Genomic DNA, 16496 nt, shown 5'->3' with positions numbered 1-16496 from the left:
TATTTGATGAATAGAATTTGTCGCTGCAGACTTATAGAAATGGCTCTATACCTCAACAAAATTAAGGACAAGTGTTTACCTTGTGCATGAGTAGAAAAATTGAACTACTCCTCATGGAATTACTGTTAAATGAGTATCTCTGCTTTTGCATAATCAATGTCAGTATACTTTAAATATGTATTAAAATATTTTATTTAGATATCGTTTAACATTATTTGTAGACTTAGGTTCCTGGACTCCTTAGGTAAAATTCTTCCTATATTCAGAACGTAAAGTATATGATAAAATATACTTGATATATTTAATGTAAATAGAATAAAGTATGAAAACCTTTTCCCTTCAGAAGTCTGATCCTGAATTTCTTACACAAATAAAATTCCCAGTATTTATTTTTTAAATATTGCATGGTGTTATTCATAAAGTTTAACCTCAACTTCAATAAACTAAAGAAATGGGATAACACATACTTGAATTTAGTAACTTTATTACATGTCTTTAAATAGACCAAAACCTTACTTAAAGCTTAAATGAATATTCAGCAGTTTTGCAATGACAAGAACAAGAGAATTCTGTGCTACCATGAACAGATGAGCAACACAGAAACAAGCCCATTAATCTGTCAGCTTTAACTACATGGCATAATGACAGCCTTGAACTGGTCTTGTGCAAAAGGAACTGTTGTGATTAGTCCACAGACTGTTCTGTAACTAAAAGAATGGACATATTTGTTAATTTATTAGGATAATAACTGACCTCTGATGTCAAATCACCCAGCAATAAAAAGATCTAAGATCTATTTTAGTCATGAAATATAACACTATATTATGTAATTGTGAAATCACATCAGTGCATAACAAAATGTCTAGAGCCATTATCTTCCACTTCCTTTGCGGTTGCTTTAAAAATCAGTGTACCACAGCTACTTGGACCTGTGGTAACCATTTTGCCTGCAGCTATGATTCATCAGTGACTGAGGCAAGATGAATGTTATGGTAAATTAGAATCAAAAGTAGTGAAAGGAGGATTAGGGCAAAGCTAAACTACTGCAAACAATAGACACTGAGGTATCCATGACTTTGCAATTACCAGGTCATGTCAGTTCTGCCAAATTCTTTTACGTGGTTTGCTTTTACTCATAGCCGAGTATAGTAACAAATTATAAAAGCCCTCTGATATATTACCTTTTAAGATAGCATTTTTGCAGAGTAAACCTGTTAATTGTTATATGTTGCTTGTAAATTATGAATATCTGCTTCACTGTGAAATGTTTGAACTTTGCTAATAAGCATCACAAAGTAATAATACAAGAATTATCATTTGCTACAATTAATTCATTTTTGTTGTTTTCTTCTTTTGTTTTTCTTTCTCACCCCAGTATGAAAGCAAGGTAAAAATAATCAGATTACTTGCATGACTTGCATGTGTCTAGTAAGTGCAGCTTGAAAGCACAGGCAGCAGCACAGCAGCAGCGTGTAGGCGGTATTTATACCAGCTGTTACGCTAAGGCTCTTAGTTCAGTGAGCTGCTCCTGCCACAACTAGCAAAGCTGCTCCCAAGTGCTTAACACTGTCATGTTACACGCTCTGCGCACACCTACAAGCAACTTTTATTTTCTTCATGCAGCTGCTTACTTCAGCTGCGTTTGTTGCCTCGGAAGAAAAGCTGCAGCCAGCTGTATTGCTTTTGCTTCAACTTCCAGGCTGTAAGAGCAGTGTGAACCAATGTGTGGCAAGGAGCACTGTGCTTGGAGACTGTTAAGTAATTACTGAGGAGGGTATGAAAGCAAGGGGCAGATTTTTGTGAAATTTGCCACTTCTCAGTTTAAGAACAGGAGGATGAGTGGAAGAGAGGGGAGGTCACCTATTTCTGATTGCGTTTTCAGTTTGCAGCTGTTTGTATCCATTACTTTTACTTTTATATGCTCAGATAAGAACTGAAATTCACTGTGTTTTGCAGCTTAATTCCTGGCTTGAACTGGAAAAGTGCAATTTCACCCCCATACCCCTGCCCTGACTGTGAGAAAGATTATTTCCTTCCAAGCTCTAGAAATTGTTTCTTGTTCTCCCTTTAAACTAATCCTAGCTTGGCCAAGGGGAAAAAAAAAAAAAAAAGACCCAGATCTGAGTGAACTTGGACCTAGTTTGGCATGTTTTGGAAAGGAACAAGGAAAAAGGGAAGACTTAAAACACTGAGCAAGTGTTCAGCGTTTGCAAAGAGATTGAACCAGATGTGACCCACTGTGGTCCCTTCCAACCTTACCCCTTCTGTGATTCTGTGATTTGGGTTGGGAATTATAACAACAACTGCTTGTACAGAACAGGATAAGGGCAATCTGTCACTGGACAGGGCAGCGAGAGGGTAGTAACAAGAATGGTTTCTGGATGGCAAATACAGGAGACTATGGGCACCACTGACAATGATACAGCAAAACTGTTCTGCTGCTGAAAAGATAAGTCCATAAAGGAACTTGAGAAGAGCTAGGGGAAAAAAAATGAAAAATGAAAGGTGACCATAACTACATGACTGTAAATAAAGCAGCATATGGGTCATTTTAGTAAACCAGATGCTCGCTTTAACTTATGTAGAGGATACTAATTTGCCAGAGAATACATCACGCTTGCTAGGATGGCTATAATGCAAAGAATAACTTTCAGTGCCAAAACGTGCAGCTGATTAGTATCTATGCAAAACGGGTTTATTTTGTAATTAATATTCTTTAAATTTTTTTCTTTCCTTCCAGGGAGCTGAAATGTCTGTTGCTTCCCGATTTCCCCCCCACACCTCTCCCCACCCCACACCATTTTTAACTCCTTATTTAATTTCCAAATTCATTTTTCTTCCTTTGAGCTGTTCATCTTTTTCAGATATTCTAGAAAACAGTCATGGGTAATACTGTGAGCGAATTAACTAGTGCTTTTTTGCTTTTTGGATTTACTCTCCATAGTATGAATGGCAACATTTTTTTCTGAAGTGACTTCCTAAGGCCTTTCTTTCCGGCAAGCCTGGTTCAGATGTTACCAGCAGTTGTGATCTCACTCTGGTGTTCCCAGGCCTGGGAAATTATACTTTTGCATTAAAGCATGATAGCTTTGGTGTTACATTCAAGGGGCTTCTAATTTCTTCTGTCAGCCAGCTGATGAGTCAGACATGGAACTTGAATTCTGTTATAATATTTTCCTTTTCTGGATAGATAGTTACATTCTGTAACAAGCCCAAGTGTTTTGTTTTCTTTAACTACCTGAGAAAGTCAAGTGTATTGCTGTGTCGTAAGAAAATACACAGCAGTTTTCATAAGAAAGATTCTGGGAATATAAAATACATAGAAAAAATGTTTGTATGCTGTTAAATTTCCTCTTTCATTAGGATCTAGCATGCAAAAAGAGGAATGAAACTTGTCTTCTAGTTCAGGTCTCTCCTTACTGTTATGATTTCCTAGCTTGCATCTTTCTGCTTTACCTAAGGAACAACAATTTCCTTGTTTTATAGCTCACTGCATTTTAACACCAAAGGTGACAGCACTCCTTTACCAAAGGAAAAAACAAACAAACAACCCAGAACCAAACCAACCAACCAAGCGATCAAAAAACCTAAAGAAAAGAAAGAAAAAATGGAAAAGGGGACTGATGTCAATTTGAGATTAGATGAATCTCCCATTACAGCTTTGAGTGATGCAAAGCAGAGTGCAGTATGTGCTGATAGATGGTAGAAGGCAGCATTTGAGTGTATGTGGTTAGTTAAGATAAAAATCAAGCATCTGTGCCTCTGAAAGTGTATATGTGTGTGTCTGGCTGACTGTCTTCTCCCTAATCTGTATTTTTGAAAGCACATTGTACTTCTAAATGTTTTTTAGGCCTGAAGTGAACTTAGAGAAATACACAGGCTGCCTCAAAGACATTGAAATTTCAAGGACACCATATAATATACTGAGTAGTCCTGATTTTGTTGGTCTAACCAAAGGATGCACACTGGAGGTTAGTCTGAGTTCCATGTATTTCGGCCTTAATGGGTATAAATGTTTTCTGGTTTCTGATTTTATGGCATAATAGATTAATTGTATAAGGCATATTCCTTAAATAAGAATCTAACAAATAGGAATCTAACCTGAAAATCCAAACAGTTATATTTAAGAGAAAGAAATAATAAGTCCTTCTGATCAAGAAGTAGACCGGTTTTCCAGATCCTAACTTCTTGGACAGTATCCCAGGCCAGTTGTGATATCCCTGTCCCTAAAGTGTAGGATTTTCTGAATTGTACAGCAGTGATCTAGTTTTGTTTCAGCTGACTAAAATGGGCATTATTGAAATTAATGAAGGTAGTTACTGACAACATTGCAAAAGCTAAAAAATTGTGATGCACATAAAACCCAAGGATTTAAATTATTTTTTAAAATTTTTATTATAAAGTCGTTCACTACATAAAACCTGAGGTACTAGCATTTAGTATTATGAGCTACCACTGAGCTGGAAGGCACATTTCTTACCTATCATGAAGAATGTGCAAAATTGATGTTATTTTAGCTTTAAATACAACTCAGGACCATTTATTTTCAATTATCGATGCTTACAATTAGCAGCCTTTCAATGAATATAGAATTCAAGGAATGTGATCTGAAATTTGGGAGAGAATGTAGTAATTTTCCATGGAAAAGAAAAGTCTTCATATATAAAAAATACTTCCAGTAACACTTGTCTCCCAATAAATAGTTAGTATTTCTTCTCTGAAAATCTATACTAGTTTTAGCAAGCAGATGTAATAATTAGGGTTCCATATCAGATATCACTACAGTAAATCCAAATAAGTTGTTGTTAACCTGATGCTCTTCAAATATTTTTTTTTCTACAAAACGTTAAAAATTTCCTTCAAACAGTAATTGGAACTTAGCCAGGCCAAAATAAAGATGAGGGCTCTATTTTTCTTTGTTTATCTTTTGTAGCTCTGGCCCTCATCAGAGCAAAAAAGCACACAACAGTAGGACTCTCACACAGGATATTAGACAAGATGGATATGTTATGAGATCCACATTTTAAGATTTCAAGTTTGTGATAAAGCTAAACTGTAAACAAGCAGGTTGCTCAAATGCTTTTGAATCTTACAGATTTGGTTTCAGCAAAAATTTGCTACAGAGGTTCATGTTTGTTTTCATTTATTGTAGATTTTTATGGAATAGGAAAGAAGGATAGTTGTGTTCATTTTCTTCTGTTGCTATGAATCTTAGAAAGTACTTTACTTTTCACATAATTTTGTAACACTTGAGGTTTCAGAGTATGAAATCTAATTGGATTAATTATTTTGTTGGGGAAAGAAATACAATATTCCAAATGTACAAAACAAAATATGTAGGAAAATTAAGAGGAAGTGAAGTAAAAGTTAAAGACTGATATGCACTCAGTTTTTTAAATGTCCTCATATTTCAGAGAAAGGTGAGCACCACCAGCAATGATTTTGTGTGGCATAATCTCTTCTCTAGACCTGAAAACAGTTCTGCTGTACTTAAAAAATTGTATACTACTTTAGAAGAAGTCACTTTTCTATAGACTGGTCTTCCACAGCTAGAATAATACATAAATTGGCAGCAATGACAGAAAATCTTCAGGTGTATGCATTGATTTATTATTTGATGACATATTCTACTCCTTAAATTGTGTTAATGGATACCAATGTCCAAAGACTTGGGCCATGTGCAACAAATGCTTCATTCATGAGTCTAAGTAATAAAGAAAGGAGTGGTTCTTAGTGAAGCAACAATGACTGATAATTAAAAAGTATTTTCTGGGCACTTTTGACAAATAACAGAATCTAGTTTATTTTCATGGTGGCTGTTGTTACCTATTTTAATAATTCAAGAGAAAAGTCCAACTGTATTAACTAATGGAAAACATTCATATAAAAAAACTCCACCCTTGAACAGTTATTTTTAGTTCAAGAGGATATACTGACATAAGACTGGAACTTTGCCTTCCTGTAAGACAGGATTTCAGAAATATGCTAATGATGCCAGATATAAACAGGTAAATTAGTGTTTACACAACACTTTGAGAAGTAAATTGCTGTTTGTTATTACTTTCATCTCTTCACACTGGTTACATTTACATAGTTTATTCTTTTAGTTAAGAAGTCTTCCTGTGTGTTCATACTCTTGCTTTTAATTCTACTAATGACCTTTACTCTCCTTTTCTTCCTGCAGAACATTTATACAGTTAGCTTCTCCAAGCCGGGTTTTGTGGAACTGCAGCCTGTCTCCTTTGACATTGGCACAGAAATCAATCTCTCCTTCAGCACCAAGAATGAGTCTGGGATCATCTTGTTTGGCACAAGTGGTACAATTGTCCCCCCCAGGAGAAAGCGCAGGTACACTGCAAGGAAAGCTGCCCCTCTGAGGAGAAAACGCAGACAGACAGGACAGGTATGAGGAACCTAGCAAAAGATAAAGAAAACCCAGAATTTTACTGAGATTCCACTTGGTTTGTTTTAAGACACTGTCAGATATTCATAATTAAGTTAAAATTCAGTGCTTAGGACTAAATTATTTCTAATGCTATCCTTTATCTGATGAAGAATCTGGTAGAAGCTCAGAATTGTTTTTTTGCACTGGAGTAACTGTTTTTCTTACAGATTCACAGTAAGACATCCATTGCTTGTTGCTAAGCAGCAGATTTTTTTTTAATCACATTCCGTGTTGGCTTTTTTAACCAAACCTAAATAACCCTAACCAAATCTCATTCTGAGGACTACTTATGCACTATTAAAGCCTAGAAACTGTCTCATTCCTCTTCATAGAGATATAAATGAGGATCATTCTAATTCCCCTGAGACCAAAAGAGAAAAAAAAGAAGCTGCTGAAAGTAGTGTAAGATAAGACTCTTGTTTGGGATCACTGCTGTGGGATATATGACTCAAGCGCTCCAGCCTCTCCTTCTCTCCCATAAAATACAAATCCACAGTGTATAAATCCACAGTGTCCCAAATGACTAACTGATAGAAGTGTGGTTGCTGATAGAAGTTATTCGAATCTTGATTAAATCTTGATTATAATCCTGACAGACATACTATGCCAGCAATAAACAGAATGTTTTGATACTTTCTCTGTTCAGGACTCCTGGGAAATGATATTTCATTATTCTCCTTTCTGCCTATTTTGGAAGAGAGTTCTCAGTGACCTGTAGTAACACACTGCAGGAACAGCACATTGTAATGGCTCACCTGCATGACATTAACTTTAGGGCAGGAGCTCCTTTATCATTTCCCAGCTCCTCAGGTCACAGAAGTGAACATGACCACTTATTGCTATAGTAACTGGAGGTTATATTCTGAAATCTACTACAGTATGATATTGTTGCTAGAGTAACTACTGGCTTGATTTGCCAGCCTCCAAACTCAGAACTCATGCTGAGATTAGTGCTATTCAGGCCTTGATGGGTTTAAGACCCGTTATTGTAACAACAAAAACCAGAAGAATTGTGGGTTAGAAGCCTTCACCCTTCCCTGAACATAGGTATGCAGAGAGTTAAATCTTTTGTTGAAGTTTTTCAGTATGACCCATTCCTCATTACAAAATGAAATTACAAAAATGAATGTAGCAGCAGCAGCAGGACTGAAACAACAGTGCCTTTTTATGAGTGAGCAAATTAAAAACCAGTGTAAGACAATAAAACATGCACACTAATGTAAAACTAAGTGAAATAATTTCTTTCCAAAAGCAACTTACCTTTTCATACCAACATATACATTGCAGGCCTACTATGCAGTGTTCCTAAACAGAGGTCGACTAGAAGTGCATATCTCCACTGGGATGCGGGATCCCCACAGAATCACCGTCAGACCAGAAGCTGGCGAGTTTCACGATGGCAGAGCACACTCCATCCGGATAGAACGAGCTAAAGGGTAAAAAATTCCTAGAAGTTCTACAGACCACACAGCACAGCTAATACAACAAAGCAAATATATTGATGTCTTTGGCAATCCGTGTAAATACTTCTGCTGAGACAAAAGAAACCTAGCGTAATTCCATCATTATCCAAAAATTTTTAGAAGTAAGTTTCTGATAGTGTTTATTGTTCTGCAGAGCTGGGTTTACATGCTTTCCTAGGCTATTGGCCTGTTCCTCCAGAGACCTGTATTTGTCTGAATTGGCATCTTTAACCTTTCGATTCTTGGCAAATATATTTTATTAATAGTATCTGTAAATGAGAAATACTGCTGTGGTGCAGTAAATCACCTTAGAAAACATGCAGAAATGTAGACATGTTAAAAACTAGCCATTTACAAAGAGTGTAAACAGCAACAGCACAGCAGCCTGTAGTCTTTTTGAGATGCCATGTGCTGGTGTGTGTACATGTGGTTACAGTAGTGCCCAGCTAAATATGGTAAAACAGTGAAAACATACAGTCCCACAGACATTCTCATTGGAAAATCCATCACAGATTTTCTCAGACCGTGTTGTTTTAAGCAGAATTTCCCTTGAATTCCTTTGCCTTTTCTCAGACATTGTAAAAATTTCTTATTACTTTTCACCATTCAGAAAGTGATTAGAAACAGCACTACTATAGTGTGTAGGACTCAGGCAGTCATTATTATTTATAGCCTGGAATAGCCCTTCTTCCAAACAAGGTTTATTATGGACATTTGAACATACAAATGTGTACATGTGGACATTCACTGGATTCATGTACTATGCATAATGTTCTACGTTGTTTAAAAAAAGTCAGAAAGAAGACATGACGTCCAGCATGTTACAATGCACTTATCCTAGCACACTGAAGACTAAGCTTCACCCTCTTAACACCACGGCACTGAAGCCTTCTTGAGCAACAGTTCCCATCTGTCTAGTCCCGAGGTGCCCTTCTGTCCTCTCTGTAATTTGCTTTCCTTTATTTTGTCCTTTATCAGTATAATTTTCTGACTGAATTTCTACTGTATTGTTAAAAAAGCCCTTGTAAATAATGCCTTCAGACAATATATCTCCTCTACTTCAGTGACTAGATTAAATTCAAACCATAAATTCTTTGGGAGAAAAAGTTATTTTGGAAATGGATGACTACTTTTTGTGATACATTTTGTGCCACCATGACAGAACATGAATATGCAGGTAATAATTAAAAGCTCTAAAAACAAAGTAAGTTCTTTTAAGTAGTGCTATAACAGGTAGAGTAGCTTGACCTTGTTAGGGTACATGTGAGGATACATCAAGGCACAATTGTTGTACAATGCTATCCAGTGATGATGCTTGTTCAGACAAAATCTCTGCATTTTCAAAGAAGCTTTGTTATAAAACCAGTTGTCTGAACTCTGCAGTTTCTGTAACCTGAAATGGATGTGAAAAGATATAAATTAAGATTAACCCTTCCCCCACTCATCACAAACTCAAGCTTTATTTTATTAAATATATGATTATATATTTTCGCTATTCAGTTGCTAACATTTGTAATTATAGTTAAGGAAGAACACGGTAGTTCAATATAATTTTGCAGTTGACAAAAGTGAGGTTATTTGCCAGAAACTGATTGATCAGCCAGTGGTGCTCTGCTTCAGAGGCTTCTACCTTCCTCTGTTCAACCTTAACAGTATCTTCCATAGGAGTGCATTGTCTTTGACTTGTGCCATGTGAATTACTCATGGGAATGAATTATAGCACCTGTATCAGTACATGGTGGACAATCAGCAGTTTTCCTACTCTGCCGTCTTTCCCAGAAAAAGCTTGGTTAATCCTGCAATCAGAGCAGACTGTAGCAGTGCTTGTGTCCCAGCAAGAAGATAACTTGTACAAACTGGTAAATAGGGAGTCCAAACAAAATGTGACCCTGTGCTATTCCCATGCTGCTGAGTTCTAGATGATTATATCTACCATCACAGTACAGCAGGCTTGGCCCTTACTGTGTCAATGTTGCCACACCACAAACACTTCTTCCTATACAACTACAGTCTGGTATTGTCACCCCTCCACAAAACAATTTTGCCAAGCTTTGTCAGACAACTAGTAAGGAAGCACAGCAGTAGCTGAAAACCCTCTAGTGGTTAATACGCATTTAATATGAGCTGCTAATTACATAGTTTGAGTTGCTCAGTGTTACAGCCAGTGTAGGAGTAAATGGGGCCTACAAAGGGGTAATTTCAATGCAAGCAATACCCAAAGTAAAATATCTGTTTCTTTGTTTTCAAATCTTTTTCACAGGATGTTCACTGTTCAAGTTGATGAAGACAAAGTCCAGACTCAGAGGTTGCCTTCAGACCAGCCCATCTCTGTTAAGAAACTCTTTGTGGGCGGTACTGCTTCTCAGTTTCAGACTGCACCTCTCAGAAACATACCACCATTTGCGGGCTGTATATGGAATCTTGTCATTAATGCCACGTAAGTCTCACTGATACCAACAAACGTGCAGTTAAGGAGGTCTTGGCGGCCAGAAGAAAGTTCATTGTTGCAAGGAATCATACTAGCAGCAAATCCTAGGATATGATCTGTTTTCTTTTAACGCCCTTCCTTTTTTCTGTCTACAATATACTCTCCAAAGGCTAAACTGTTTTACAGACAAACCAACTGTCTATTTTTCTATAAAATCAGAGAAATTCAACAGTAACACTGCAGTAAGATGTGCATCCGTGATAGATATTTATGATGTACTATAACACTTTATTTTAAGTAAGGTTCACCTCCAAGAGTATACAAATTCTAAGAAGCACCATGGGAATCAATTTGCTTTGTGGAAAGTGCAGTAATCTGGAAGGAACATTTAGGTACAAAGAAAGGGAATGGTGAATAAAGTAAAACCTCTGTAGAAAGTTCCAGTGTAAATCTTTCTTTCAAAAATCTGAAGTACCTAAATTAGGATCTCATCAGCCCACACTCCATCACTGTATATCAGAGAGGACTTCTCCGCAATGTGATTGAAAGTACCTGGGCTGGTAAAGCTTGACAAGGAGGATGCCTGTCTCTCTGCACTGACTATGGGAAGGAAAGCCAGCGCTATGATTGCCTCTAATTTAAGTGTTCTGTTTCTGTACCTGTACCTACCTTTACAGGGTGGGATGAATCCTGGCTTTTGTGTCCTGTGCAGTGAAATTACACTACAGCAAATAACTATTCTTTATAAATTGGTAGTAAAAAGGCAGAAAAAGTAATAACAGACATCAATTTCTTTGTGTGTTCTCAGCCCCATGGACTTTGCTCAACCCACGTCCTTCGAAAATGCAGATATTGGCCGATGTCCCACTCTAGAACCAGAGGTTAGGCCACCTGAGGATGAAGATAAACCAGCTCGTGCAACAGTCATCATCCAACCTGAACCAGACACTAATGGGGAGAAAGAAGGGCCAAGGATTCCTTCTGCTTCTCCTCCTCCAACACCACCTCTATCTTCAGCCCCTGTAAGTGTAGGTCACTTCAGTCAGGTAAAGTTTTAAAAGTTTGTTTTTCTGAGCAAAATTGAAGGGTGAGCCATAAAGAATAATGGAACACTTTGTCACAAAAATAGTAACAATTCAACATGATACTGTAAAGGCAACATCTTGTTGCAGGTCAGTAAAACCTGTGGATAATGGAAAATTGGTTGATCTCATTTGCTTGTATTATCATGACAGCAATTTAAAGAATGATATAGCATTAGAATTCTCTTTGGCTTGCATGCTTAGCCATAAACCCTTACACCTCAGGATGTAACCCAACCAATATCTGCTTGGGGTTGAAAGGGGAATTTTCCTATGGGAAATCTGTGTCATTATGATTTTTCGTGCTGTTCTCTGATGCACATAATAACAGCCATGTTAGTGACAGGATGAAGAAAAAGGTAAACCAGGAGATCTGTTTGATATGGCAACTCCTCCACTGCTATTTTATAACTTTATTCAGGAGACTTACAATATGAAATTCCACTCACTACTAAATTGAGGACAGCTGTTGTTATCAGTAATCTTAAATAGCTAGATAATAACAAGCAGCCTTATACAACAAAATTGAAGGAAGAAATTTCTTCTGTCACAAGTGTAGTAGTTTTGCAAGTTGATACAACATTTTACTGTCCAGAAAATATATGCTTAGATATCTGAATATTAAACTGAATAATATATACACTGGAAGATATTATTGGTGGGAAAAGCCTTTGCATGTTGTTAAACCTGCATACAACCCACAGGTTTATGCAGGCTCTAGTTAAGTATGAGTGAGGTTTCCAAAAAGTGTGAAAAAAACTGCACATGCCCAAGTTAGGAGCCTGTTTACACTATCAGAATTTACACTATTATAATAACACAGTTTTGAGAAGTTAACAGCTATAATATTTAATATATAGCAAATACAAAGGAGTCAGTAATTTTGAAAATTTCTCACAGATTGGCTTCAGAAAATCTTTTAACCATTTTGGGTCAAGTTAAATCTTTGTTCCCGTTTCACACCTCCTCACTGACACAACATTACAGAATACCAAATTTGTTTATATTGGGGTTTTTTGCGTGACTTAGAGATTAATATTATCAATTAATTGCATGAAGGACGCCAAAAAAAACCCAAACAAAAACAGTTGTGATTTTCAATGAGGCTGTAAGTCCACAAGTGAGAGACAAAGTAACCTGAATTCATTACCACAGTAACTCCCAGTTAACACTCTCGTTTTCAGAATTCATATCTGGTTTTCCTTAGGAAGGATTTCTAAAATGGTACAAAAGTTGATCCAAAACCCCTAAATCATTAAGGTTAATTTTGTATTTGAGATTCATGGCCACCTTCATTGTCCAGGTACATATGGCACAGATTTATCTAAAAGGACTTTTCTGACACTAGTGAAGTCTCGACATCACATGCAGCCATCTGTGTGCCTGGAAATGGGAGCCTTGGGTTCAACATAGGCAAGCTCCATCTTAGTTATTAAGGCTCCAGTTATAAATGTCGGCCTTTTAATGCTCTAGGGCAGCGGTTTTGATTCGTTCCCACAAGGTGGAGTAGTTGTAGCACAAGGGTTGCAATGTGGCTTTGTTTGGAGTTGAAAGCAAATTTACTGTACAGTAAGGCTACCATAGAAAGATAAGGAACCACGCAACAAGATAAAAGGATTGTCCAGTTTAATGGTCACTGTAGTGAAGGAATGTAGACATAGTATCTCTTGATTAAGCGTTATAAACAAAACAAAACAAAACAACACAGAAGTGCATGAAAGAGCAAGTGCACACTTTCTTAGACTATAAGCACTAACTTTTAAATAGCAAAATTGGAAGGAATAGATCTTCTCATTAATATTGGAAACTAGTTCCATTGTAACTAGGTGAGTTTTCTATATCAACATATCTAGAGCCATGATAATTTGAAATAGGAATTCAAAATAAAAATCTAAATAAAACACCATTACTCTACTTCTCTCTTGGAAAAATTGAAACTGTGTTAGTATGTTGAAGACTTGAAAGTAATTTAAATAAGGCAAAGTTTTGGTTAGTTTACGTTCATATAATGTAAGTAAGTTCTCCAAAGTATTTTTCGGGAAAATGTTGCAACAAATAAGTAACTACAGTGTGGTAAAGAGATAACACTCATATGGCAGTAAATGATACAGAATCTCAGGGTAGAAGGACTGTATATGGAAAATATACAGCAGAAAAAAATAGTTGCACATAGTAGGCTTAAATAAAGTATCTGTTCTATTTAAGTCCTTTTAGGACTTTTTGTCTCCATTGTCCTTCTGCATGAAAAAGGGGAGGGCAGTTTAATCCCAAATGAGAAAAAACCTACCCTCTACTAAAAGCAAGACAAGATCAAAGAGTAGGACATTTGGGAAATAACATCTGTCACCAATCTGCTGCTCCTGCTTGCTATAGATGCCAGAATGTTTCTCAACATTGGGTAACTGCTGCTTCTGCCTCACGTTATTCACTGCTTCTCAGGATTCACTTGCCAGTGAAATGAAGAGCGCCAGCATTACTTCTGCATTTGACTCCATGATGGTATTTTCCACTATTGCTTCATGCGTTATTGCATTGTTTTATTAACAGTATTTAATGAACTCTGGGGACTGCTTCAGTGCTCCCTTTTTCCACTAATTGCTTTCTTTGCAATTGCTAATACAGCAAATGAGAATGCAGAGAATGTGTGACAGTCCACCAGTGGGCTTTTCTGTTCCTATTTCCACTGCCAGACACACCTAGTTTCTTGACCTACCAGTCAAGTCCCTGACATCTGACAAGACTGAAGTAAAGTACAGCTAAAGAGTTCAGTCTTAACACACTCATGGAATACAGACTATTAAACAGCCAGGACACATTAAGGCCATTACTGAAAATACAAAGCTGAGATATTTAAATACAGTCCAATGATCCACTTAGTGCACAGTCTTGTGAAGGCTGTAAAGCTGGCAGTCCTTTGATAAAATGAAGGCAGACAGGCTTGTGAATAAAGTCTGGAAGTTTTTTAAACATCCCCTAATGATTTTTTTTTTCCATTTAGTTTTTTTCCTTTAAAATCTTCAAATTTTAGCAAGTCCAAATGTTATTGAAAGTATTATATGCATAGTATTACTATTAACATAGTTGTTAAACTTCTAGATAAACCTGCAAAGCTTAAAATAATTCAAAACTTTACCCTGCATTATGGGACTATTATTTTTTCCCTATTTGATGATTACTGGAAGACTGATGTCACACATTCGTAATTTCACTTGATCCTACTGAATTTTCCCCGTTTTTCCCCTTCATTGTATACTGATGTGTACTTGTCATAATGCATGGTGTTCTACTGTGTCATATTCAAACCAGAGCATTCATTTCATTATGGAAAACTAATTTTTAGAAGTGCTCTATACTTTTGTGAAGATTTTTGTGATGTGTGAAAACAAAAAATACAACATTACTGAATGAGTGAGAAAGGGAAAGAAATTTCCTCTTTGCAGCTGAAATCCCAATGCCTGAGTCACTCATGATATTTTCAAAATGTTTCACAGAAAGAACTATTTGAAAGCAAGGGACTGCACCTTGTGCTCTGCAGGTCCCTGATGAGTCAGGGCTCAAATAAGAGACTGTCACCAACTCAAAATGATAGCAGACACAGTGCTTAAAAACAGAGCTTGCAGTTATCAAAGTTTGTTTTTTTCCCAGCGGTATTGTCCTGATATTGTGTTGCGTTAGATCCTTTGAGTAGTTTCTTCACAATACTCTCAGTGGGAGGCAAAAGCTAGACATGAGTAGGAGCTGGTAATTACCATGGTCTCACATTGCCCCAGGCACCCCTATACAAGAGCTTTAGGGCCACTAGAGTAAAAGACCTAGTGAAATTAAAAAGAGAAAATTATAGTGGGCAGAAGATATTTTACCTTGCATTGTTGCACCACTTCAAGATTAATAGAGGTGGAACAGACAAGGAGGGGTTTCTTTCTTTATTCCTTGGGTAATGTGTCTACATTAGACAGCTCAGGGAGTTCAACAGTTGTTATGTCTATCCATCAGTTATTCAGATTCCCTTATTGTTTTGAGGGGCCTTTCAGCAGCACTGCAGAAAAGAACAGCACATTAAACAAAGATTACAGTTATAAAACAATATAAAGAAGTAAAATGGAGGACTCATTGAAAGGTGCAGGATCTGAAACTACTTTTAACTCATTATTTTTAAGGTGACTATATTTCAGGTCACCAACAAAGCTTAGCTTTAAAACTTAGATCTTGCTACATTTTTGTAAGAGGGCATCCTACTGTGTAAAACTCAGTCATGGGAGTTAAGAGTACACTGAGCTGCCTGGAAATCACTTAAGACTCTTGTAAATGTCCACTGATGAAAGCGTAAAAGCAGCAATATTCATATATTACTTTTATTTGCTTTTACAGCTGGCTTAATGAGCTCTGCTTTTAAACCAAGTTCCTGACATACTGCTTTATAACAGGGCCAGTCTCTCAACTAGGTAGAATATTCTGTCCTGAATATTGGAAGTTGGAAGACTCGCAGCCTATACACAGCTGAGACAGATAAAAAAATATGACGTTTGTATGATTGCTGTATATTTTGCAGGATTCCTGTGCTGCCGACATAGTACCATCCATTTTGGAAGGTGGAAAGCAGTTTGGTCTTTCAAGGAACAGCCATATTGCAGTTGCATTTGATGACACCAAAGTGAAAAACAGGTATGATTGTTTCAGCAATGAGTTTTGGTGGAATAATGTCAAAATAAAATGCCCCTCCTCATACTCTCAAAAGCATCTCCCAAAATTATGGACATAATCTGAAAAAGATCTATGACTAATTCATTTCATTAACCAAACCTAAAATAGCATTAAAGCATGAAATCTAGGCAATGAAGTGCCCACCTAAGTAGCTGTCACAGAAGTTTACCTCTTTCTTTGGGCACACACAGATCCCAAACAGATTTTCAGAAGAACAAACAGAAGAATGTATCCATGTCATCCAACTGAGTTCATAGATTGCTTTTTCAGAAGAAAGTTTTTTTATTCAGTAACTTGATAATTTCTTTTAATAAGAAAAACTTTTTTCCTCTTTCCTCCAATAGTTAAGATCAAGCTTGCACAGTAAACAGACATAA

At 36.8% G+C, this 16496-nt stretch overlaps 1 protein-coding gene across 2 annotated transcripts in view; it reads left to right on the top strand.

Moving 5' to 3' along the window:
* LAMA2 (laminin subunit alpha 2) overlaps positions 1 to 16496 on the top strand; it is a 289789-nt gene that overhangs the window by 261976 nt on the left and 11317 nt on the right. For both annotated transcript variants that reach the window (XM_039381758.1, XM_039381756.1), the window contains 7 exons: positions 1376 to 1387; positions 3851 to 3971; positions 6185 to 6403; positions 7733 to 7881; positions 10169 to 10345; positions 11145 to 11358; positions 15968 to 16080. In XM_039381758.1, coding sequence (XP_039237692.1) covers positions 1376 to 1387; positions 3851 to 3971; positions 6185 to 6403; positions 7733 to 7881; positions 10169 to 10345; positions 11145 to 11358; positions 15968 to 16080 — 1005 coding nt within the window. The remainder of the gene's footprint in view (positions 1 to 1375; positions 1388 to 3850; positions 3972 to 6184; positions 6404 to 7732; positions 7882 to 10168; positions 10346 to 11144; positions 11359 to 15967; positions 16081 to 16496) is intronic.

The sequence above is a fragment of the Pipra filicauda genome, unplaced genomic scaffold (assembly GCF_003945595.2).
Source record: "Pipra filicauda isolate LSUMZ 115617 unplaced genomic scaffold, ASM394559v2 scaffold23_size5868930_pilon, whole genome shotgun sequence".
NCBI classification, from domain to species: domain Eukaryota; kingdom Metazoa; phylum Chordata; class Aves; order Passeriformes; family Pipridae; genus Pipra; species Pipra filicauda.
Note: the sequence above shows the minus strand (reverse complement) of the source record. Positions and strands in the feature narration are given on the sequence as shown.